Raw genomic sequence first — 24,464 nt, 5'->3', positions numbered from 1 at the left:
GAGTTGGTCCTCTGCTACCTGTAGGCAGCGATAAAGAGAACAGCAGCCCAGATAGCAGAGTCTCCAGCGCAAAAGGGAGAAGGCTCCTGTCTCCAGCGCCCGGAATGAGGGAGCATTAGCGTCCAGCACCCAGATGGGGGGAGCAGAAACCTCTAGCGCCTAGAAGGGGGGAGCACAAACATCCAGCGCCCACGAAAAGGAACAGAGCAGGAGCTGCCACTGCCTCCACCGTCAGAGGGAGAAGGGCCACTGTTCCCGCCTCCACAGCAATGGGAGGAGCACGACGGCTGACAGCCTTGCCATTAGCAGCCTTTCCGCTGCTGGAGTGTGCCACACCACTGTCAGCATGTCCGCTGACAGCACTGCCACTGGCAGCATTTCTGCTACCAGTGGTTCAGCAGGAGGAAGAACTCGCCCCGCTGTCAGCATGTCTGTTGACAGCATTGCCAGTAGCAGCCTGGCTATTGGCAACATTGCCACCCAACAACCCCTTGAAGTCGCTGTTCTTGGCCAAGTACTTTGAGCGAGACTTTGGGGATTTTAAAGGGGGGAGGTGGCCATTGAGGCCATGTGTGCTGTGCACACGGGGGGAGGTATGCAGCAAAGTGTCCTGCTCCTGTGTGTATTTTTGTGTTATATGTTGCATGTGGTGTGTTAATGTTGGTGTGTAGGAATTGATGCACGGGCTTTAAATGAGTCTGTGTAGTGCAAGTGATTTAAAATATATAGTTGTACTTAGGCACAGGGATTTGCACAAACCCTTCACGTGCAGATAAGGTATGAATATTCATATTCAGTAAGGGCACATTTCTAACCATTAACCCAGATAAGAGAATTTTGTTTTGGACTCTGATTATTATTATTATTATTATTATTATTATTAACTAGTCATTTAGCAGACACTTTTATCCAAAGCAAATTACAAAAAGTTGGGGGTGAACTATGCATCACATCGGACCTCAATTTTACGTCTCATCCGATGGACAGAGCACAAAGGTTAAGTGACTTGCTCAGAATCACACACAGTGAGCTAGTGGCTGAGCTGGGAGTGAACTGCAAACCTCCTGGTAACAAGCCCCTTTCTTTAACCACTGGACCACTCTTCTACCTGATAGGTCATGTCAGAAGCTTACTGACTGAAGCATACAGAAGCATACACAGTAGGCAATGCATCCCTAATAACTTAATGTGCAGCAGCCTTGACCTCAGGAGCTGAAGCAACTCCTTTCATCTTCTTCTCAGTTCTGGGACATCGTCCCGCATGCTCCATCTTGAAAAACAGAGAAGACACAAGATCAGTTTAACAGTCTACTGTAACACACACCTCTATGATTACTCACTGGGAAGCGGGGGTGACAGGAAGTTGTTTAAATACTTTGCAAGGAGGTTCTCAAAATTAGGAGCTAACCTGCTTGCCCCTGACCTACTTAGATGAAGTCCAGCCTTCTTATAAAACCTATTTCTTCTCCAGAAACAATTCCAGTTATTTATAAAACCCAGACCCTCTTGAGCACACCAGTCAGCTACCCATGCATTTCCAGCCCTAATTCTGCTGAATTTTTCATCCCCACAACCAATAACAGGTAATAGACCTGCCATAATAATTCTGCATCCTGACCTTTTTAATTGTTTTGTTAATGATCTGGTCCTCTTTTAGAACTCAAAATGTCCAATTTCTTATGTCGTTTTTACCTAGGTGTGTAATGACCACAGACTCTTTTTTACCGATTAATTAATGCACACTCTTGATTCAAGGTTCTTAGTTTTTGCTCCAGAGGCAGGTAACAGTTTTGTCAACGTGGAGAACAATTGAGTCGCCCACTAAAAAGACCTCCCCCCTATTTACAGTCAACGCACCGCCAATGTTGCTCAGTGCTTGGAATCTGTTAGATAATTTGATATCCTCTGTATTTTGACTACTTATTTGTCTCCTCTTCCTACCTTGTCTAGCATTTTATTCCACCAATAGCATTAAAGAAAAAAAAAAAAACATAAATCAATGATGTCACTGCACAGCTCAACCAGTTAGATGTCAGTATCCTAAAAGTGGGTAAGTATTGCCAGGTATTACCCCTGCTTTCTGTGGTCAATGTATTTCACTCACAGCATGGTACAGACACATCACATGTCACTGTGCATAAAGCAGACTATATATTTTTGTATGGCGTTTTTTAAACACATAGCCTTGATATATCATAAATGTATACAAAGATTCCCTACGTCATATACTACAGTACTTAAGGATTGCGTGGTTCCTCATATTATTTAACATCACTCATATACTTTTATAATCTAATATTTTACTGGTTTTGATCAGGGAGCTAAATACTGTCATGAAAGATAATCCCTACCTTGGCTTCCAGAAGAGCAGAACCATAGTTCAGATGAATAGATTCAGGAACGCAAGCAATCCGCAACGACTAGATTTTTGCCTTTAATAAACTGTCACAAACAGGATCAAATTGCCCAAATCAACGAGCATTAATTATAAATAAAGAAATCGATGAAACCCAAATTTAGTCTGGAATTATAATAATTATTAACTGTTGAAATGTATTTTGTTTATCTCCTATCCCGCACCAATACAATACTTTTTTTTTTTTTTTAAATTACACTTTAAAAAAAAAAAAAAAGAGTTGGATTATTAAAGCAAAAAAGACAAACAGATACTTTCTTCCGGGATCCAAACGAAATTCAGTGCAGAATGTCTTCCAAAAACTGCCGAAAAACAATTCTATGCCAGATCTATCTAACAAGATCGCTTTTTGTTTGTTAAAGGAAATTCAAACTCAAAATTATGTCCCTCTTCTGTCAACACCACTAAACTGCCCGCCAACTTACAGCACAGGAATCCGCACAAAATGTCACAACACCGGCCTGACGTGCCTCGTTTCCATGGAGACGGTGTACAGTGCTGGCGGCCTGTTCAGTTCCCATCCCCAGAGTTTTACACATCGCCCCTTCCCAGCTTGAGAAAATGGTTAAGTAGTTTTAGTTCCGACAAGTTTTATAGCAGCATATTTGGGGGGGGGACGACCTGGACATTTGTCCACGGCCCTGGGCCGCCGAGAGGGGCCGCATCCCAGGTTAAAATAAATACATAAATAAAAATGTCTATTTTCCAGTTTAAAATCCAACCCGCTTGCCTGTGATCGCGCTGCTAAACACTGGAATCTCTCGCACGCTGGAGGACGCGAGAGAGTGCGAGAGAGAGACTAACAGAAAACAATGGAAAAACTTTGCTGCGCAGCGAAACAAACAAAACAAACAAACAAAGAAAAACTAACAAACAAACAAACAAAACAACTAATCAAATTTCGGTTTTAAAGCCTATAAAAATGAAGTAACGATAACAGCAAATGAATCCGAACAACCGGCCAACGAGAGTTTTGGCGGCTCTTGTGGGATAACGTTCTGGAGATAGTCGACAAAACTACAAAATCCATTCAAGCACAAAACATCGAACTGTCAGTGGTAGGTGAATTACTTGAATCTCTGAAAACATTTCTGGATGAGATTCGTGATCATTTTGATGATTTTGAAAACCGCGCAATGGAAACTGCAGTGCTGAAAAAATAATATTTGAAATATCGAGACGAAGAGCGACGGCAGATACACCAGTGCTCTGCAGGATCACGGTTGCTCCCATGTAAAGTTTTACTACAGGGCTGACAGATTTAGTGTCCGGGTTTTCGCAAGGATCTGGATACTTTTTCAACAGATTAAACGCTTATGTTGCAGTGCATAACTTGTTTTGCTTCCTTACCGACTTTCAGAACATGTCAGAATATGACATAAAAAACAAAGCTGCTGCACTCGTAAAATCCTATCCTTCAGATCTGGACCAATATCTCCCACCAGAAATGCTCCAGTTTACTAAATATGTTTCTGGCAAAGACACGAGATTTGTCCTGAATTGCAAAGTCATTTCCACGTTTCCGAATGTCACCCCTACTCTGCGCATTTACCTATCTTTAATGTGCACTAACTGTTCTGGAGAATGACCATTCTCTTGCATGGGACTCATTAAGAATGAACTGAGAGCCACCATGAACCAGGATCCTCTAAACAGCCTTGCCATCATATCCACAAAATGTGACATAATGAGAAAACTGCATTTTACTGACATTATTAGAGACTTTGCACAGATGAAATTGAGAAGAAGATTAATTTAAGGTAAGTGTATAATTTGCTGTTTAGTAAACATGTTGTTTAGTTTTCTGATAGACTGTGGCATTTACTAACATTGTAATATTCCTAACATTGTCTTTTTTGGGGGGTGGGGGGGTGGGGGGGGGGGGGGGGGTTCTGGTTCCATGTCCAAGGGCCCATTATACCAAAATCCGGCCCTGATTAGACGGTATCTTTTAGTGTGAACCCCTTGTGTATTTCAGGGTGACCCGCTTTTGAAAGTTTTGATTTCATACACTGCTCATCTATCATCACTTCTGACGTGAATGTGCGGCACCGGAGAGTTTCTGAATCACGATCTGCACAACCTGTCCATGTCACAGCTTCTCAATGTCTGCTACATGAACACACACACACACATATATATATATATATATATATATATATATATATATATATATATATATATATATATATATATATAATATAAGAACATAAGAACATAAGAAAACATAATATGATATTTATAATGCACATTTTTATTTCCTGCGTGCAGTACCTTACACTTTTCTCTATTAAATGTCATTTGCCATGTGTCTGCCCAGTTCTGAATCTTGTCTAGATCATTTTGAATGACCTTTGCTGCTGCAACAGTGTTTGCCACTCCTCCTACTTTTGTGTTGTCTGCAAATTTAACAAGTTTGCTTACTATACCAGAATCTAAATCATTAATGTAGATTAGGAATAGCAGAGGACCTAATACTGATCCCTGTGGTTACCACACTCCATTCTGAGGTTTTTCCTCTAATAAGTACTTTCTGTTTTCCACATGTTAACCTCTCCCTAATCCATGTACATGTGTTTCCTTGATTTCCAACTGCGTTCAGTTTGAGAATTAATCTTTTGTGCGGGACTTTGTCAAAAGCTTTCTGGAAATCTAAATAAACCATGTCATATGCTTTGCAATTATCCATTATCGATGTTGCATCCTCAAAAAAATCAAGCAAGTTAGTTAGACACGATCTCCCTTTCCTAAAACCATGTTGACTGTCTCCCAGGACCCTGTTACCATATAGGTAATTTTCCATTTTGGATCTTATTATAGTTTCCATAAGTTTGCATATAATAGAAGTCAGGCTTACTGGTCTGTAGTTACCTGGTTCAGTTTTGTTTCCCTTTTTGTGGATCGGTATTACGTTTGCAATTTTCCAGTCTGTCGGTACCACCCCTGTGTCAAGAGACTGCTGCATGATCTTGGTTAGCGGTTTGTAAATTACTTCTTTCATTTCTTTGAGTACTACTGGGAGGATCTCATCCGGCCCAGGGGATTTGTTTATTTTAAGATCCTAGTCACTTTAACACTTCTGCCTCAGTTCTGCTAAAGTTATTTAAAACTGGATAGGAACTGGATGACATGTGGGGCATGTTGTCAGTATCTTCCTTTGTAAAAACTTGTGAAAAGTAATCATTTAATATATTTGCTATTTTTTTTTCTTCATCTACGATTTTGCCATTTGTATCTCTTAAACATTTAATCTCCTCTTTGAATGTTCGCTTGCTGTTGTAATATTGGAAAAACATTTTGGAATTGGTTTTAGCTCCCTTAGCAATGTTCATTTCTATTTCTCTCTTGGCCTTTCTAACTTCCTTTTTGAATTGCGTTTGCAGTTCTGTGTACTCTTTCTGCGTACTTTCTTTTTGGTCCTTTTTTAATGCTCTGTAAAGTGCCTTTTTTCGCTGAATATTTTTTTTAATTGATCTTGTGATGAGTCAAAGGGTTTTCGGTCTGTGATTCAGCCTCCCGACAGTAGATGGCATCAAACCAACTCGGGACTTCCCTTACCAAGATCTCGTGACCATGGCAAAAGTCATCTTTTGAGGGGCGGCACCTTGGTGAGGGGCGGAAGTACGAGTATGTAACTTCCAGCCACTGGAGTCAAGTGAAGGAGAAGGACACGTGTCGGTTGGGGATTGGTGTTCCACTGACTACAGAGGCGGGACATTACATACTAAAGGGAACGTACTACTGTGTTCGGGGTTGGTCCGAAAGTAAAGTAGGAGGAGTAACGGGTGGAGGGAGAGTCTGGTTTTGTGCAGCGGGATTTTTGAAACACTAACATTTCTTTTGTCTTTTTTTTGTTTATGTATGGTCACCACGAAGACAAATTAAAGACGAGTCATCACAGTTTGTTTTGGATTCCACCCCTGCACTCCTTCCCTCACACCATTTTGTTTTCGTTTGTTATTTAATCCTTTTGTTGTGTATAGAAAATAAAAATATATTATTTTATTTCTGTACACATAAATTACTGTCTGGACATTCCATTTAATACACTCTCGCCTCACAGATCTATTAAACCATTTTGGCAATTTAGTTTTACATTTAGATTTGTCTACTTTAGGGATGTAATTGTTTTGCGCCTCTAGTACTACATTTTTGAAGAACAACCATCCTTCTTCTGTGGGTGTTTTCTCTATTTTACTCCAGTCTGCTTCTGTTAGTCTCTGTTTCATACCTTCATAGTTTGCTTTTCTAAAATTGTAAACCTTAGCTTTAGTCATTACTTTTGGGGTTTTAAAAAACACTTCAAATGAGACCATGTTGTGGTCTGAGTTTGCCAGTGGTTCTCTGACCTCTGTTTTAGTTATTCTATCTTTGTTATTTGAAAAGACTAAATCAAGGCATGCCTCCCCTCTAGTCGGTGCCTTGACAAATTGTGTTAGGAAGCAGTCATTTGTCATTTCCACCATTTCAATTTCATCCTTCGTGCTACCCACCGGGTTTTCCCATTTTGTTTGGGGGAAGTTGAAATCCGCCATTAGTATGGCTTCTCCTTTGCTACACGCATTTCTAATGTCATTGTATAACAGATTATTTTGCTCATCGTCTGAATCTGGCGGTCTATAGCATGCTGCTATTATTATGCCCTTTGAATTTTTGTCCTTATTCTGACCCATATTGATTCGTTTTTATTTTCTTTGTCCAGGTTTAACACCTGGGCTTCAAGACTGTTTCTTATGTACAGCACTACCCCTCCTCCTCTTCTGTCCTGCCTGTCTTTCCTATACAGTGTATACCCACAAATATTATATTCGTCCCCATCACTCTCAGACAACCACGTTTCTGTAACACCTATCACATCATAGTTACTTGTTAGTGCAGTAGCTTCAAGTTCTAGAATTTTGTTTCTGATACTTCTAGCATTTAGATAAATACATTTAATTGTTGTCTTACCTGAGTTGTTGTTCTTGTTTTGATGCGGTCTCCCTTCTGTTTTTTTGTTGATTTCTTCCCCCTTCCTTTCTAGTTTAAATGCTTCTGAACCTGTTCAAGGATCTTTTCTCCAAGTAGACTGGTTCCCTTGCTATTTAAGTGCAGTCCGTCCCGTCTATACAGATAGTCCTTGTTGTAGAATGTGGTCCAATGATCAAGATAGGTGAAGCCTTCCCGTGTGCACCACGTCTTCAGCCATTCGTTTTGATTAATTATTTCCAGCTGTCCATATGGTCCTTTGCAAGGTGCCGGTAGTATACCAGAAAATACCACAGTTTTTGGTTTTCTCTTTTAATTTCCTTCCTAGCTCTCTGAATTTGTTTTGCAGGGATTTTGGTCTGTCTCTTCCAATGTTGTTTGTACCGATGTGGACGACTACTACCGGGTCGTCTCCTGTTCGTTCTAGGAGCCTGTCCACGTTCTCAGTGATGTGCTTGACCGAGGCTCCCGGAAGGCAGCACACTGTTGTAGTAAGGGGGTCCAAACTGCAAACTGAACTTGCTGTGTTTCTCAATATGGAGTCCCCAACAATCATGACCTCCCTTCTTTTTGCTGTCTGGTCACCACTGTCAATAGGGTACTGGATGTTGTTCCTTTCATTCTCTTGTTGTTGGTTCTGCTCATCAAAATTCTGAAGTGACTCAAATTTGTTGGTTGTTTTGATTTCTGGTGGTTGTGTTTGACGAAGTTTCTTTTTTTCCCTGCTTCTGCCTACCTGAACCCAGCTGTTCCGACCTTCTATCTCCCTGGTGGCTTTCATTCTGTTAGGGGTGATGCAGACTTCCATGAATTGTGGTTGTGCCAGTTCCTCAAGATCCTGTTGCTGTCTCACTTCTTCCAGCTCCATTTCTAGCATACTTACTAGTTTATGCAAATCCTGGATCGCGCGGCACTTTACGCACACTTGGTTTAGCTCTGCTGGGTTTTCTCGGATTTCCCACATCAAGCAGGTGTCACAGATTACTGGCTTGAAGACCATGTTGAGGGTTTTTTTTTTTTTTTGAAGTTTAGTTTCTTCTGCAGCTGTCAGCCTGCTTTCCAACTGCTTCTAAACTGCTCTGTACTTTTCCACGCCTGTACTTCTCCCACTCGCTGTCGCTTCCACTCGCTGTCACTGGGAGGACTGCCTCGTTTAACTGCGTTGTTTTGCTGTGCTGTTGGCTCCTCCCCTCGCCCGTGTCTCAGAACGGTGCTGAATTTGAATAATAACACAGGCAGAGGGGGAGACCCGTTCTAAAAATAAACAAACAAATAATGTACGACGCTCCTCGCCCTGTCAAAGTGAATTATACCCAACCCCTACATCTAACCCCTAAACCTTACCCCCTACCCTTAAACCTAACCCTAAACCTAACCTCTACCCCAACCCTTAAACCTAACCCTATCTGTCTCTATTCAAACTAACTCAATTTCAAAATTGAGTCTTATTATCAGGAGTCTAAGCCAAATGCATCCTGTCGGTTTTTATTGAAGTTACAGAAACAAATCAAGATGTTTCAAAACTCAAATTCTCTTTACAATGTGAGAGCTGTCATCAAATCTTCTGAGAGGTATTTAATTTATTGAAAGTCTCGCTCAAAGATTAATAGGTAGGAATACTTTTCCCCTTCATGTCTGCATGCATTTACAGACACAGGCTGGCAATCTCTATGGGATCCAGTGCATAAAACAAGCAGCAGATACTGATCCGGAACAAATGGGAGTCCACAGCATCACAGCTTCCACACGAAGGGTGACAGAAAAGGCTAATTTATGAAACAAGACCACAGGTCTTATCGCCTCACACGTCTGCTGCATTGTCGTTTTCACAGGAGATGGAATTCTTCATACCACGCTATCCTTTGAATTCTACTGAGAACACTTGTAACATCAAGGCCAGTGTTCCACACGACAGTAGGCGAGTAAAACTTATTTTGGGTGAGTAAAATGCAACTTTGAGTACTTTCAATAAATACTGTACTTATTTTAATGCTGACTTGTGAGGTATACATGAACTACATACTTACATTTTAGCTCCAATTTTACTTTGAACTACTGTATAAAAACTTAAAAACAACAATTACTCTTATTTGCTTTATTGACCACAAAAGAATATGGCTGTGAAGCAGATGGAATACACTTAAACGACTGCATGCACATACTATATATTTCTTATTGGTCACCTTGATACAACAATATAAAGCATCCCAACTCTCCAAACACAGACTATTGTATTTATTGAATAGCTTTCAGTTGACAGATTGGTAGGTTAATTTGAGGTGGACAAGACAGTGCTGAAGAATCCATTTACTTATTCATCTGTCACAAACATGCATTGGTCATGTATTTCTGGCAGTTCCAGATTCGTTCTCTAGCTGCCTCATGCAGTACAATACCACTGAGACGCTGGGAACCAATGAAGTACAAGAAGCTTGATAACAAGCTGTATTCTTGATGCATTCAATTGAAACATAATGCAGATTTTTAGAATGCGTAAAACACCTGGTACGCAGCGTATCTGGAGCGCTGCTCAAGACCACGTAGCGTTGACACACCAAGTCCTTAAAACTTCTCAGATTCCAATTTCACACACGCAGCTGAAAATAGCATTGGTCAGCTTGTCCTAATGACAGGGTAGTTTCATGAAGCAATGTTCATTTTTTTTAATGACAGGCTGTTTTATGGCTTATGTTACTACACCAGCGAGCACTTGGATGTGTGTGTAATATTTCCACTAGAGTCTCCTTTGGGAGATGAGAGGTTCTGAGAGGAGAGTCAAGCAGCTGGACTAATGTTAGACCTGTAAGGTATGAGACATGAAGACATGCTGGGGAAATTTATTTACATGAGAATAAAGAGGAGTAGAGGGAGATTTCATCAAAGCCTTTACAAATCTAAAAGGTTCATCCTAATCACAAGACCACAAGCCGTGTCTACAGTATAGTGTTGCAGTATAGTTTTGGAAAACATACTTTAACAATCTTTAACTTGCGCCCGCAAGATCAGTTATTAATTATTCTAAAACCATAATCATTTAAATTGTTACACATTTGTTACACTACAAAGAGTCATTGCACCTTGTATCCACCAGGTGTCGCCCTTCTTAATCCTTCACAGGAAGAAAATTGTTTACTGGGGTTTCAGAAAGACATTCTGAATTAAAAGATAAGATCAGCTTTGTTTGTTTCTAGAAGACTGGCAGGTCAGCAGAGCATGCATTCTAAACCATTCCCCAATGAAAATCTTTTCACGGCACTTTTGATTTATAGTTTGGGGTATTGTGTTTTATTTTGCACTTTTTGTACAGCTTGCTGTATTAGTCCTCTGTGTGTTACCATCGCTGGTAACGTCACACGACCACCTTTATTTTACTTTCGTTTTCTGTTTGTTTGTTAATAAAACCTGTGCGCCTGTGCCGGCGTTTTTCAACATCAACACCACGTCTGTCTGTGTATGCTTGAACAGCGGCGACCCACACGCGTGAATAAGAGGAAGACCCTGTCACATCCTGTTACCAGTATCTAGTCCTTTGAAGTAGATCAATCAAGAATGTTTTGTGGCGAAGGTTGGGTTGAGGGAAAGACAAACCTGCTTAACATCACAGCATCTAAGAATGGAAATGTCACTTTACCAAGTACATTCAATTAAAACTACCAGTGTTCCCCACATCGGCCCGCATACCCGTGACCCTTAGAAGTACCCCCAGGGGTATGCGCCCCCCCGGTTGAAAACCCCTGGCCTAACAGAAAACACAAACACAACTTGTTAACTATTATGAATAATTTAATCCCAAGATCCTATAGAATTTTGTTAACTCCAATCTGCTCTTGTAGATCTCTTGCTGTACCCCTCCTCTATGCACTGGCCTGCGCACCGTAGTACTAGATCCTCAGCTAAGGCATTATCCTTCACTACTAATATGTCAGATATCATTTGTTGTAATCCTAACTTGTTGCATCCTATTTCATATTGTATTTTACTAGTTGTATTTGCCTTACTGTAAACTTTTGAATAGAGTGTGAATTGGAGATGAAAACTGGAGTTCTGATCCCCATGTTAAAGCATAACATTCCAGACTTGACACCTTGAATGTGAGATTCAATTGAATCCATTGTTTTAATTGATCTCCACAGAGCACTCTTGCGAGGAATGTTTACTGCACCTGGTCTCTTGTTCCCAATGTAATGGATACACAGGCTGTCAGATACCGTGTGTTTCGTTTAGTTTCTTTGTTATAAAACACCAAAATAATCAATATACACTTTTTTTCAGAATCTTCCAGTATTTTTATCTAAAAAGCAATCAAGTTTCATTGTCATTCGAGTTCAAACTGTACTGGGTGTGACCTCTCGTGAGTCAGGACTGAAACATGACTGGATGTGGCTCTCTACTGCACACCATACAATCCACCCAATACACTGGGCCATTTAATCCAGTTTATTTTTCACACCTCTGAAAACAGAACACATAGGGCCATACGTTTTAAAGCATTTACTCCAGTCGTTAATTAAGTCTGATTTTTTTGAAAGATGAAAAATGAAACAGATGCTAGTTCTGTAAAGTTTTTCTTTCAAAAAACAGGTGTTAATTAAATTGTTTTCTCTTTGAAAATATAGCCCACAACATTTTCTCCCATCACCTCAAACTTAATCTCAAACTGTTTGATGGATAATCACTCCCCAGGAGCTATTCAGACCAGTGTAATCTATAGAAAACAAACAAAAAAGTTTTTGTTTTATACAACTTTAATTGAAGTTAATAATAAACCAAAAATACAAAGTTCTCTATGTGTAAAGAAATAGGACATTGGGCTTTAACAGCTGATATTCACATGCATTTGGTTAGGATCAACAGAAACGTATATCTTCTGTCTAACTACTATAAAACACAATATCGCATCCTTTTAACAGTTATATCATTCATCCACATAGCCTCTATTTCCTTTGTTATATAAAAGTGTTACATTCAATTGAGACGTTTCTTGTTGAACTCAATAGATTCTTTGAACTTACTCGTAATATCTAACCAAGCTTCTTTATATTTACAGCAGGAATTCAAACATGTTGTCCTTTCACTTAAAACTTTCTCAAATCCAATACACAACATATACTTTTTATATCTTTTCTGGTTCTGCGGCCCAAATTAGTAAACTGCAAATGTGTTGTGTTTGATTGGTTTTGATTTGTGGCAAACTCTGGTAATTTCATAGTTCCTTTTTTGCAGAGATTACCAATTTGGTTGTTCAGTTAAATTAACCATGAGAGACTCATCAGTCCTTCCAAGGTTCAAAGATGTCCTCTCTGAGCTTGGTGTAGAAAAGTTATTTCTGGCATGCTTTTTGATTTTAGGTTGTTTCAAGGGTTCAGTTTGGCAGATTACTTTTAACAGTCTAATTTCTGACTCTTTCCCCGAGGGCTGATGTCCTTAAAGTTTAGGATTGTGGTTATATTCCTCTGTGAATTTGCTGGTGTTGTTTAAGGAGTCCTAACCGACTGAAACTCTTCTCACATTCTGCACACCGATATGGCTTCTCTCCAGTGTGAATGCGCTGATGTGTTTTAAGACTTGTTAAATGATAAAAACTCTTGCCACATTCAGTACACTGATGTGGTTTCTCTCCTGTATGAGTTCGCTGGTGTGTTTTAAGGCTTGTTAAATGGTAAAAACTCTTCTCGCATTCTGAACAGTGATATGTTTTTTCTCCTGTGTGAATACGCTGGTGGTTTTTGAAGTGCCCGGATTCATTGAAACTTTTCTCACATTCAGTACAATGATAGGGTTTCTCTCCTGTGTGAATACGCAGATGTGTTCTAAGGTGTCCTAACTGACTGAAACTCTTCTCACATTCAATACAGTGATATGGTTTCTCCCCTGTGTGAATTCGCTGGTGTGTTTTAAGGCTTTGTAACTGATTAAAACACTTTCCACATTCAGAACAGGGATATGGCTTTTCTCCAGTGTGAATTCTCAAGTGTTTCTTCAAAATTCCTAACTGACTAAAAGTCTTTCCACATTCCGCACAGTGATGTGGTTTAACTCCTGTGTGAACTCGCTGGTGTCTTTTAAGGTATCGTAATTCGTTGTAACTTTTCTCACAGTCAATGCAGGGATACAGTTTCACTCCTGTGTGAACGTGTTGGTGTCTTTCAAAATTTACTAAAGAACTGAAACTCTCCCCACACTCAGTACACTGATGGTAGCTGCTTGTGTGTTTGGAATGGTCAGACACAGAATCCTGAATGGTCTCCAGTGACAAAGGTTCCTCTTCAAAGACGTCCTCAGACTCCTCCTCTTTAATTTGGACAAGCTCCACTTCAAAGACCTCTTCTTTAATATGGACCGATTCCAGTTCAGGGACCTCATCTTTAATGTGGACGTGTTCCATCATTGATCCTTGCCTCACACCAGTTTAATAATCCAGTTGATCTTTCCAACCTCTGAAAAACAGAACAGAAGCTTTACAATGTAATCCTACATTTAAAAAGCACTGCATATATATTACAGTGACATAGATACAGATTATTTTCATGTTTTAGTCTTTTTTGTGAATAGAAATCTGTGGTCCGTATTCATTTACCAGGCACTTAGATGTGGCTAAGAGTTAAACGTGTAAAATTGGAGTTAAACATGTCTGGCTAAAATGGCTTTCAATGAAACTTCAACCAATACTTAAAAAACGACTCAAACATCCTTTTAGCTGTGTATCTAAACGTGATAGGCAGGGTTGAGCTGTGTTCATGCAGATACAAGTAACAAACGTTCAGCTAAATGCATCTAAATGTGATAGGCAGGGTTTAGCTGTGTTCATGCAGATACAAGTAACACACTTTCAGCTAATGAGCATCAAAAGGACAGCAGATAGGATTAGTTTCATGTTTAATGTTCCCATGATTTCTAGGCTACAGCAATGAATCATCGAATTTCAGCTGAAATAAATTAATGCAAAGTAATTATTAGGCATTAGCTAACAATTAATAAGATGTCCCTTTAATTACAATATACACTAAAACGGCATATAGTAAATAAGTTTGATGCTAAAACAACATACAAGGCAGTAAAAACAGTTTCCTTATATATATATATATATATTATATATATATATATATATATTATATATATATATATATATATATAAACATTGCTTAATAGTAGTCTTAAAAAAAAGTTGATGGCAATTAAGGTGAATGTGGGGGTGTGACAGGGAGGACCCTGTTGCTGGTTCTTGCACAACGAGAAATATTGCTAGGCAGCTGTAATAAAAAAAAATGTGTTTTAGAAAGTTCTAGAAATGCGTTCGAATTCATCTTTGCCCTTGCCCTATAATAACCCCATATCTTATATAACTTGTTTTTGTCACGTTTATATAACTTGTTTTGGTTAGAATGTTCTAGGGAAAGGAATAGTTTATTCAGAGGGCCGAGCCTCGAGGGAGTGATCTGGCCAATTACTCTCTCGCATGCAAAAGCCTAACTTGGTAAGTTATAAAGGACGGGGTTCTCCTCTGCTCTGATGAGAGTCAGCCGTGAGGATTAGCGCGCAGTCCTGCTCGGTAATTTCTTGGAGACAGCTGCTTTCTCTTACCAGGGTCGAAGGGCTCTCCCGATCCGCTTGGAAGGGTAAGAATTAGTTCAGTTGCCTCTCATGGATTGTATTGATCTGTGATTAATATAATCTTTGTATGTAACCTTGTTGGGTTGTGTCCCGTTAGGGATATCGTTATTCGCAGTATAGCATCTGTGTATGTAACTGCGTGTGTGTGTGAAATAATAAAGGACCTTTTAAAATTACTCTGTGAAGTAATTGTTCACTTCTTCAATTCCTTATTTACTTCCACATCAACTTCCTTTTAAATTTAAAGTAATTAAATTTCACACAACAGCAGCTAATTGGTAGGCTCGCCCGGTGCTGAAGTATGGGGGGTGTGCCCGGGGAGCCTGCACGCAGCTCAAGACGACCGCACCGCCGTGCTACACAGGACAGGTGCTTTGTTTACATCGAGGAGGAGAGTGTCCACAGGGTAACTACTACGGAACTCTTCAACTGCAAGACGGAGCTTGTGAAGGCAATGCTCAGCCAGGACTGCCGTAAAGACGAGTCTGGGACTTCAGGAGCAACAGCAGTAGGTTAGTTTAAGATGTTGATCCCAACCTGTATACAGAAGGTTTCGTATTGTAGTAGGCCCCTGGAACGGGACGTCTCTTTTATTGAGGCTAGCGCTCGCCATGTGTGACAAATTTTTCTTTTTAGCTTTGTTTTGTTTTCTTTCTTAAATTTGACAGTAGAGCTACCACTGCTGGTACCCTAGTGTACCTTAGTGTACCCCAGTGTGTTTATTAAATCTGCGCACATGTGCAGCGTGTAACACCCAATGCTCTGTGTTTGACTCATTATTATTCAGTGACAACCAACACAGGTAACATGTTGTACTAGATTTGCACAGGTGCCAAAAACAGAAGAATGGAAGAGATCTCTGAAGGGTTTGAGGGAGCTGGAATTCCACGCTATGAACGGGAAACACGTCCTTATCAAGCCAACACCTGCAGGTGGTTCCTATTATTTTAACTATAAGAACATGTTTAGCATTGTGTTGCTTGCTGTAGTGGATGAAGATTACAAGTTTGTATAGATGTAGGCTGGAATGTGCTTGTGTCAGATGGAGGGGTATTCCACAATTCCACCTTAGGACAAGCACTAGATCATAGAAAACTAGGAATCCCTCAACTGAAACAGAACCTCTGCTGTATGCATTTGTGGCTGATGATGCTTTCCCCCTAAAGAAAACATCATGAAGCCATATGGAACACATGCTTTATATGGCGAGAATCGCATTGAAATTATTTTTTTAATTACCGATTGAGTAGGGCTAGGCGAAAATGCATTTGGTATACTATCGAACCGTTTTCGGAAGTCCCCCATGACTCCAGAACCAGAGAAAGTCAAACAGATCGTTATGGCTGTCTGCTCACCTTGGCAGGTTAATGTAGTATAAATGTCAAGGTCATAAAATGATATACAAATACCTGAATGCTAACTGAATCTCACTACATGTAAATATATTTTCAGCATATTAAAAAAAAAGAAATTGCTTGGTATATTATAATCAGTTGGCCACTTTGCACTTCCTAACCAAATTACTCTACAGTGACCAAGTTACAATAATCACCCTGTATCTATGAGATATATGTATTTAGAAAACGATTGAGGGCGAACAGCCAATCAGCTTCCAGCTCTTGCAGGCTTCTATTTTGCATAGATGCCTGCTGGAACAAAAGTTCTTAACTGTGAATTACATTTTAAAATCAATCTGTGCATAAATGCTGTCTTTTTCCCTTAACATTCACAACTAATCTGATAACATAAAAGCTACTTAAACATACTTTCTGACGATGGTCTATCGAAATCATGTCTGTGACAGGACACCGTAATGAAAGCTCAATTCGCAGCTATACTGGACAGCAAATTAACACGGCAGACCAAATTGGTCCACAATTCTGTCATCGGCTGGATCCAAACAACAGCCTCACTCCAAACCAGCCAGTCAAACTGCCAACCCTGTTTCAGTTCTTTCAGCACCAGCCAATCCACTCCCTGCCTGCTTGAATGATGCCCCGCCTCCAACAACAAGTTTTGAGTGAGACTCAATACTACACAGACGATTCAACAATTGTACATGTCCAGATAAATTACAATAAGGAGAGTAAATAAATATGTTATTCAAATAATAATAATTTTAATAAATTTAAACAGCGGTACAGCATCATTGTTTAATATACAGTAGCAGCTCGGGGCTTTAGACTACTTTTATTTCAGATCATTGGAAAAAAAAAAAAAGTCTTGCATTGCACATGCTCTACTAAGAGAGCCAGGGGTAAGCTTTAAGTTTAACTATTTATTTTAGAGTGACCTGCTTTCCACAAAGAATGACACTTTGTATCAAATACAAACCAATTAACATAAACTGCTGCTACATCAAACAAATAGTGGTACAACATTATATACAATGATTATTTAGCCTTTTTATTTTCTCTCATTTGAGTTTGCTTATTACTGATTTTATTGTATTTTATAACTGCTCTTATATGTAATGTGATATTTTGCAACAACTGTAAGTCACCCTGGACAAGGGCGTCTGGTAAGAAATAATTAATGAAATAAATCAAATAATAATAAATAAGCACCACATTTGTGTCAAAAGCAGAACTAGGTAGCAAAGTTTTAAATAACATGTTTACACAGATAATCACAAATAAACTAATATAAAAAGGGGGTAGTGTCTTGCTTTCATCTTGGCAAATTTGTCAACACCAGTCTGTAATAGTAGCTGTACACAGCATATTTTGACCTTTTTTATGCACGAAAATAACCTTTCATTTGCCAAACTAATACTAACATTTGCATACGGTGAAAATATGGTAGAAAAATAATTGCTTCCATTGAATCCACTGATTTTCATGTATAACACTGCCTAACCGTTTATTATGATTTAAACTTCATATTCAAAGTCACATTTTAAAACAGTAATTGTAACAGTACATTTCAATCAGAATGTATTAAATACTGTAGTACACCACCTTCAATATCATTTCTAACACTCTACTGTGAAAAACACAACGATGCGTTTAGCAGCTATACATTCCGTTACCATGATTTCTGTTTGTTTGTAGTTTAAATTATATTTTGTGAACTGCAATACCGAACACTATTGATCATTTCACACTTATCCCAGTATTAAAAAAAAAAAAAAAGAAAACCTGAATTTAAACAAATGACAAGAATCTAAAATTAAAAAGGTCAAATTGAAACCCCAAAACACACAGCACAGCCCTACACATGAAACCTTGTTTTCAAATCTATGGTACTTTTTCTTTTGAGCATGGATAAATAATTGTATCTGGACATAAGCAATATTAATAGTTTCTTCTGCAAATGAATCCCTCCTTGCTGTCTTGCTGTGTTTAATTTCTTCCATTTTCCACCTTCTGTGGCAAACATATCTGACATGACCCTTTGACTCATCAGGGCGTCAATAACATTACATTATTATAGAAATAATGCAGTGCACTTCTGTCTTGTGGATATAATCACTGGACAACAATGAACTATCAATCAAAAATAAATGAGTGTCGCCGATGCTGAGATTCTGAGCACAAGCAATTACATCGCATAGCGACCGTCGCCGACTTCATTCTGGATCCGGGTCAGAGTAGAAAAGAATGATGCTTGAAAAACGTATTTTATTCGTTTGTGGAGAAACAGTCGACCACCTTAGATGTGATTATATTACGTGTCAGGAGGAAAAAGATGATGATCTATCAGTTACAAGGAAACCCACAAATGGCTGCCAAAAGGGCCTCTGGCAAGGCACAGACTTATCTTATAAACTAAAGATATTATTTATGTTTTTTGTAAATTTGAAAATAAGTGATACTGCTTGCTTAATACATGAACCTGACGTTTAAATGCAGCAATCTAGTAAAAGTTACCATGGAAAAATAAAACAAAATAAAACACACCGGTCGCTAAGGTATTAGCAGATAAGAAAAAAATCATGTTGTGCAATTTATAAAATTATTTCTGAGTCTACTTTGTGGTCAAGCATGTATTTGTTGGGATGTTTAAAAAAAAAAAAAATCACAAGAGTTTACAAGAAGCATGTTTAGAAGCTTTCAAGACAAAATTTCCCTGGCACGTGTTTTACTATAATATATATATATATATATATATATATATATATATATATATATATATATATATATATATATAAACATTTTTCAACATTTTGCAAGTGACTCTGCAGCAGATGCTTAGTTCACACACCTAGTCTCTAAGTTGCCTTGTATAAATGTGATAGCTAAATAAAGCCATAATAATAATACTGTAAATATTGCATGCATTTTGGTAGAAAAACTCTAGAAAATGCAGTGGAACTTGACAGGTTATACACAAGTCCTTTAAAAATTCGGGGTTCAGCAGTTATAAAACTGAAAGAACGTCAAGAAAAATCAGAATTGCACAAAGCAGCAGTAATAGTTGCCAATGATTTCATATCTGTAATTCACAAACTAAAACACCTTTATATCGGGAGTTGAATTTAGTGTATGGAGAAAAATACATGCAGAAGCTATTTTTATATATTATAATGGTACTGGCATGACAGTGTTCTTTTGTGTACCACACCCACAACTGAACTTCAGAATGACAGAATAGAGCTGTGTACCGAGTATCAATATCTCAAAGTATTAAACATTTATGATCTGCAAAAACTGGATGATATTGGTCATCCAAGATCACTGGTCATCTAAGATCACGGGTCAAAGTGAACAGTGCAGTTATATTTTACCAACCGTTCCCACAGTAGTCATGAGCTGTGACATCTCTGGTGGCTGTGCTTTTACTACAGAGCCCTCCGCTCCGCCTCCTCCTCGCTCACTTAACAGGTAGGTCAACTAAAAGCACTTTTTTATGTACATGTGCGACATAAAAATGTACAAGCTATGAAAATGATTCTATGTGACATGCGACAAAGCATACTGGCTCTGTTTCTACTATATGGCTTCCCTTTCAGATTAGTGCTGGGTTCCGAATATTCAAACAAATATTTTTTGACATGTATTCGGATACAAAAATCAGATGTTTGCATTAGTTACAAATGACACAAACACCTTGCACTTATTTACCATCTCACCAGAATTTGCACGACAGTTTAAAAAAAAAAAAGGCAAATGAAACGCGTTGTGCTGCTTTAGAGGAGATTCTCATGGGACAGTAAAAAGGCAAGCAAGTCACACTGAATTAAACAGTACCCAACTTCCTGAAAATGTTGTGTAGTGATTTTTATATATATTTTCTATATTATTCAGTACTGTGCAAAAGTTTTAGGCAGGTGTGAAAAAATGTTGTAAAGTAAGAATGCTTTCAAAAATAGACATGTTAATAGTTTATATTTATCAATTTACAAAATGCAAAGTGAGTGAACAGAAGAAAAATCTACATCAAATCAATATTTGGTGAGACCACCCTTTGCCTTCAAAACAGCATCAATTCTTCTAGGTACACTTGCACAAAGTCAGGGATTTTGTAGGCATATAGTCAGGTGTATGATTAAACAATTATACCAAACAGGTGCTAATGATCATCAATTCAATATGTAGGTTGAAACACTATCATTAACTGAAACAGAAACAGCTGTGTAGGAGGAATAAAACTGGGTGAGGAACAGCCAAATTCAGCTAACAAGGTGAGGTTGCTGAAGACACTTTACTGTCAAAAGTCATACACCATGGCAAGACTAAGCACAGCAACAAGACACAAGGTAGTGCATCAGCAAAGTCTCTCCCAGGCAGAAATTTCAAGGCAGACAGGGGTTTCCAGCTCTTTTGAAGAAGCACAAAGAAACGGGCAACGTTGAGGACTGTAGACGCAGTGGTCAGCCAAGGAAACTTACTGCAGCAGATGAAAGGCACATCATGCTTACTTCCCTTCGCAATCAGAAGATGTCCAGCAATACCATCAGCTCAGAATTGGCAGAAAACATTGGCACCCTGGTACACCCATCTACTGTCCGGAAAAGTCTGGTCAGAAGTGGCCTTCACGGAAGACTAAAAAGCCATACCTCCGACGTGGAAACAAGGCCAAGCGACTCAACTATGCACGAAAACACAGGAACTGGGGTGCAGAAAAATGGCAGCAGGTGCTCTGGATTGATGAGTCAAAATTTGAAATATCTGGCTGTAGCAGAAGGCAGTTTGTTCGCCGAAGGGCTGGAGAGCGGTACACGAATGAGTGTCTGCAGGCAACAGTGAAGCATGGTGGAGGTTCCTTGCAAGTTTGGGGCTGCATTTCTGCAAATGGTGTCGGGGATTTGGTCACAATTAATGGTCTCCTCAATTCTGAGAAGTACAGGCAGATACTTATCCATCAGGGAGGCATCTGATTGGCCCCAAATTTATTCTGCAGCATGACAACGGCCCCAAACATACAGCGAAAGTCATTAAGAACTATCTTCAGCATAAAGAAGAACAAGGATTCCTGGAAGTGATGGTATGGCCCCCACAGAGCCTTGATCTCAACATCATTGAGTCTGTCTGGGATTACATGGAGAGAGAGAAGCAACTGAGGCTGCCTAAATCCACAGAAGAACTGTGGTGAGTTTGTTTGGGCCAACATACCTGCCAAGTTCCTTCAAAAACTGCAAGTGTACCTAGAAGAATTGATGCTGTTTTGAAGGCAAAGAGTGGTCACACCAAGTATTGATTTGATGTAGATTTTTCTTCTGTTCACTCACTTTGCATTTTGTAAATTGATAAATATAAACTATTAACATGTCTATTTTTGAAAGCATTCTTACTTTACAACATTTTTTCACACCTGCCTAAAACTTTTTCACAGTACTGTATATGTTTTTGTTGCGACTTCCTGTTAGGTGGAATGTAATAAACAAGAACCAAAATGGTGAATTGTTTTCCCCTTCACTTTACAACACCATTTCCACGTTTGTTTTATCTGAAGTGTTTAAAGTTAATTTTCACTTTTCGTTTGCTTGTTCAGCTACAAAACGACACAAGTAAACCTCATGTTATTACTTTAAGAAAACGTGTCAACGGCCACTTTACCGTGAAGAAACGGCAATGGCAAGGAATGAAAAAAAAAAAAAATCTGTGTTAACGTTATGTACTATTTATTTCGGGAATAAACAAAACAATGTTTAACTTGAGCTGCTATTTGGCATCCTTTGTTTTGTAGTTAATTCACTGCGGTTAAGTAAGTCCTTAACAACTTATTCTTCACTCCTGGGATATTTCTCTAGTTGAACGTGTTACATATTATAAGGTCTTGCTGTAAAATAAAGGCGCACATACACACGGGCCACGCCCCCTGCTGCTATGCTGTCTCTGTGTTCAGAGCAATATAATGGCTTTAATTACTTAAATATCCAAATGAATACTTAAATTACGGGCGAATATCCGAACATGCAAAACCTGTGTTCGTACCTGTACTATTTCAGAGCTGTGCCTGTCTCATGCCATTATTAAGAGGGGTGTGTAACTCTCATCATAACAATACAATACAGACCTCAACTGCTGAAGTGTTTTAAGGGGCTTAAAGATATGCCACTATGAAAGATTTCCATTGAACAAACCAGCATGGTTTTGTTTATAATCAAAAGCTGTTAACTGATAACTTGCAATTCATAATCTACTAACAAAATGCTACCATTTCTTAATTCATACACCCTCAAAATCAAAACATTACAATGTTAACAATAAGGGAATCCAAATAAAACGTACGCAGTTTAAAACTGCAGTAAACAACCACATTATTATTGTATCTATAGTTTAGCATTTATGTACTACTTAATCCAAACCATGTGGACAGTCCAGTTTGTTTATATTCTTCAGTGTTAGGTGAGGGGGCACTTTAAATTATAAGACATGCACTGTTCACTGTAGGTTTTCTTCAAAAAACACTACTGGTCAACGTGTTGCGATTTTAGAGCACTTCGCTGTGTACTATATATACCATATATCATGTAATAACTCTAGCAAGAACCAGACTCTTGGTACTTGATAATTTTACTAACACTTCTAACCAGGACTGGCTGGGTAGTTACAGGTCACCAACACTGCCTCGCTTTGCAGGGTTGTTTTTTCCGAACAGCTGCGTGTGCCACTTTGATCTTAGCTGGCAACTGAAGGCAGCAGCTGCCAGGAGCTACAGAACGATGCTCAATTAGCACAACTCGCCTGTCAGGAGAACCACCCCTGTAAAGTAGATCTGTATTAATGGACACATTGTAAATAAGATTAGCATGGGAGTAGACGTGTTTCTTTGGTTTGGCTATACAGCTAGAATTAACCTACACAAACTGTGCCACACCGATCGTGACTGGATACTGAAGGCACGAGCGTGAACTACAAAGCAATGCCTCGTTCTATTGGTATCCAGCAAGTGGAAGCTCGGGACACAAAACATTTATTCGTAATGGCTTAGTTGTAGGATATACTTTAAGTTTAGGCCTTAACCACAGGTTCCGATGTGATACCACACAGAATATGAAAATAAACACACCTAATATGTGTCTGCCTCTCTTAATACTTATACTTTTGAAATATAAACAGTTTAAAATGCATTTCAAACAGTGTGAATATCTTGTTTGCGAGTGAACTGTAGTTTTCTGCAGTTCATATGGATAGCTTACCAACAGTTTCGCTTAGCTTCCCGAGTTATCCAGCACTAGCAGCCAAGAACCACAGGGGTTAAAAGAAATATAATCATGTAGATCACACAGAAGCGAGAGAGATAAATCAAGTTCAACTGCGGGTTGATTCTCAACAACTCTGTGTACGTTATTTTGGTAAACAAACAAACTTCCGTCTCCTGTGGGTGTCACATAGAATAAAGCCACCAGGACTTTCTACACACGAGTTCCGCTAACGTTGATGATCTACTCTGATAAGGCGAGGTACAGGACAGCAGAAGCTTTGTCTACAAAAAGGAAAAGCAGTGAAAAACAAAAGGCCGGTTGTTGATTTGTTGTTTTAAAAACGAGAAGTCTGTCTCACAAGTGCAATGATCTAGTCAGCGATACCGAGATATTTAGGCCTATTTAGTGAGCGAGCAGTCCGAGTTGGGTTATCCAGCAGCTCTTTATACTCAGGCGCCACTGTCTCCAGACCCTCTTGATAGTATATTACATACTGTACTCCCTGGACACTAAACCAGCCATTAGTCTATTTATATATTCTATGTTTCGTATCTTCTTAAGCTGTTTTTGTTTAGCTGAGATTTTCTGAGTTTCTTTTTCAAGGGATTTTAATGGATTATAATTGATTTGACACGAAATTACCCCCCAAAAAACAAACCAAAACAAACAACAACAAAAAAACAAACAAAAAAAAAAAGTGGTGACACCTGCATTTTCAACACAAACTGCTGTTCGTATGTTACATATCCTGATATTGACTCCAAAGTGGAGTAGATCATTAAAATGTTCGTATTTTGGATTTGAACATGTTATATTTGATGATAACTCAAACGTGCACATTTTATAAAATAATTGAAAGAAGTAATGCATTCTGAA

General features: G+C 38.9%; 1 protein-coding gene across 1 annotated transcript; it reads right to left on the bottom strand.

Annotated features, from left to right (window-relative positions):
• Nucleotides 1–12,172: 12,172 nt before the first annotated feature.
• LOC121297913 (gastrula zinc finger protein XlCGF7.1-like) lies at nucleotides 12,173–23,764 on the bottom strand. Its single transcript, XM_041224548.1, has 2 exons — nucleotides 23,583–23,764; nucleotides 12,173–13,821 (listed from the first exon to the last, which is right to left on the bottom strand). The coding sequence occupies exon 2, from the start codon at nucleotides 13,770–13,772 to the stop codon at nucleotides 12,828–12,830; it is 945 nt and encodes a 314-aa protein (XP_041080482.1). The 5' UTR covers nucleotides 13,773–13,821; nucleotides 23,583–23,764; the 3' UTR covers nucleotides 12,173–12,827.
• Nucleotides 23,765–24,464: the final 700 nt, after the last annotated feature.

The sequence above is a fragment of the Polyodon spathula genome, chromosome 23, assembly GCF_017654505.1.
Source record: "Polyodon spathula isolate WHYD16114869_AA chromosome 23, ASM1765450v1, whole genome shotgun sequence".
NCBI lineage: Eukaryota > Metazoa > Chordata > Actinopteri > Acipenseriformes > Polyodontidae > Polyodon > Polyodon spathula.
Note: the sequence above shows the minus strand (reverse complement) of the source record. Positions and strands in the feature narration are given on the sequence as shown.

Coding starts and splice junctions, on each gene's coding strand:
- LOC121297913 (XM_041224548.1), bottom strand. CDS start 13,772: ATGATGGAACACGTCCACATTAAAGATGAGGTCCCTGAACTGGAATCG.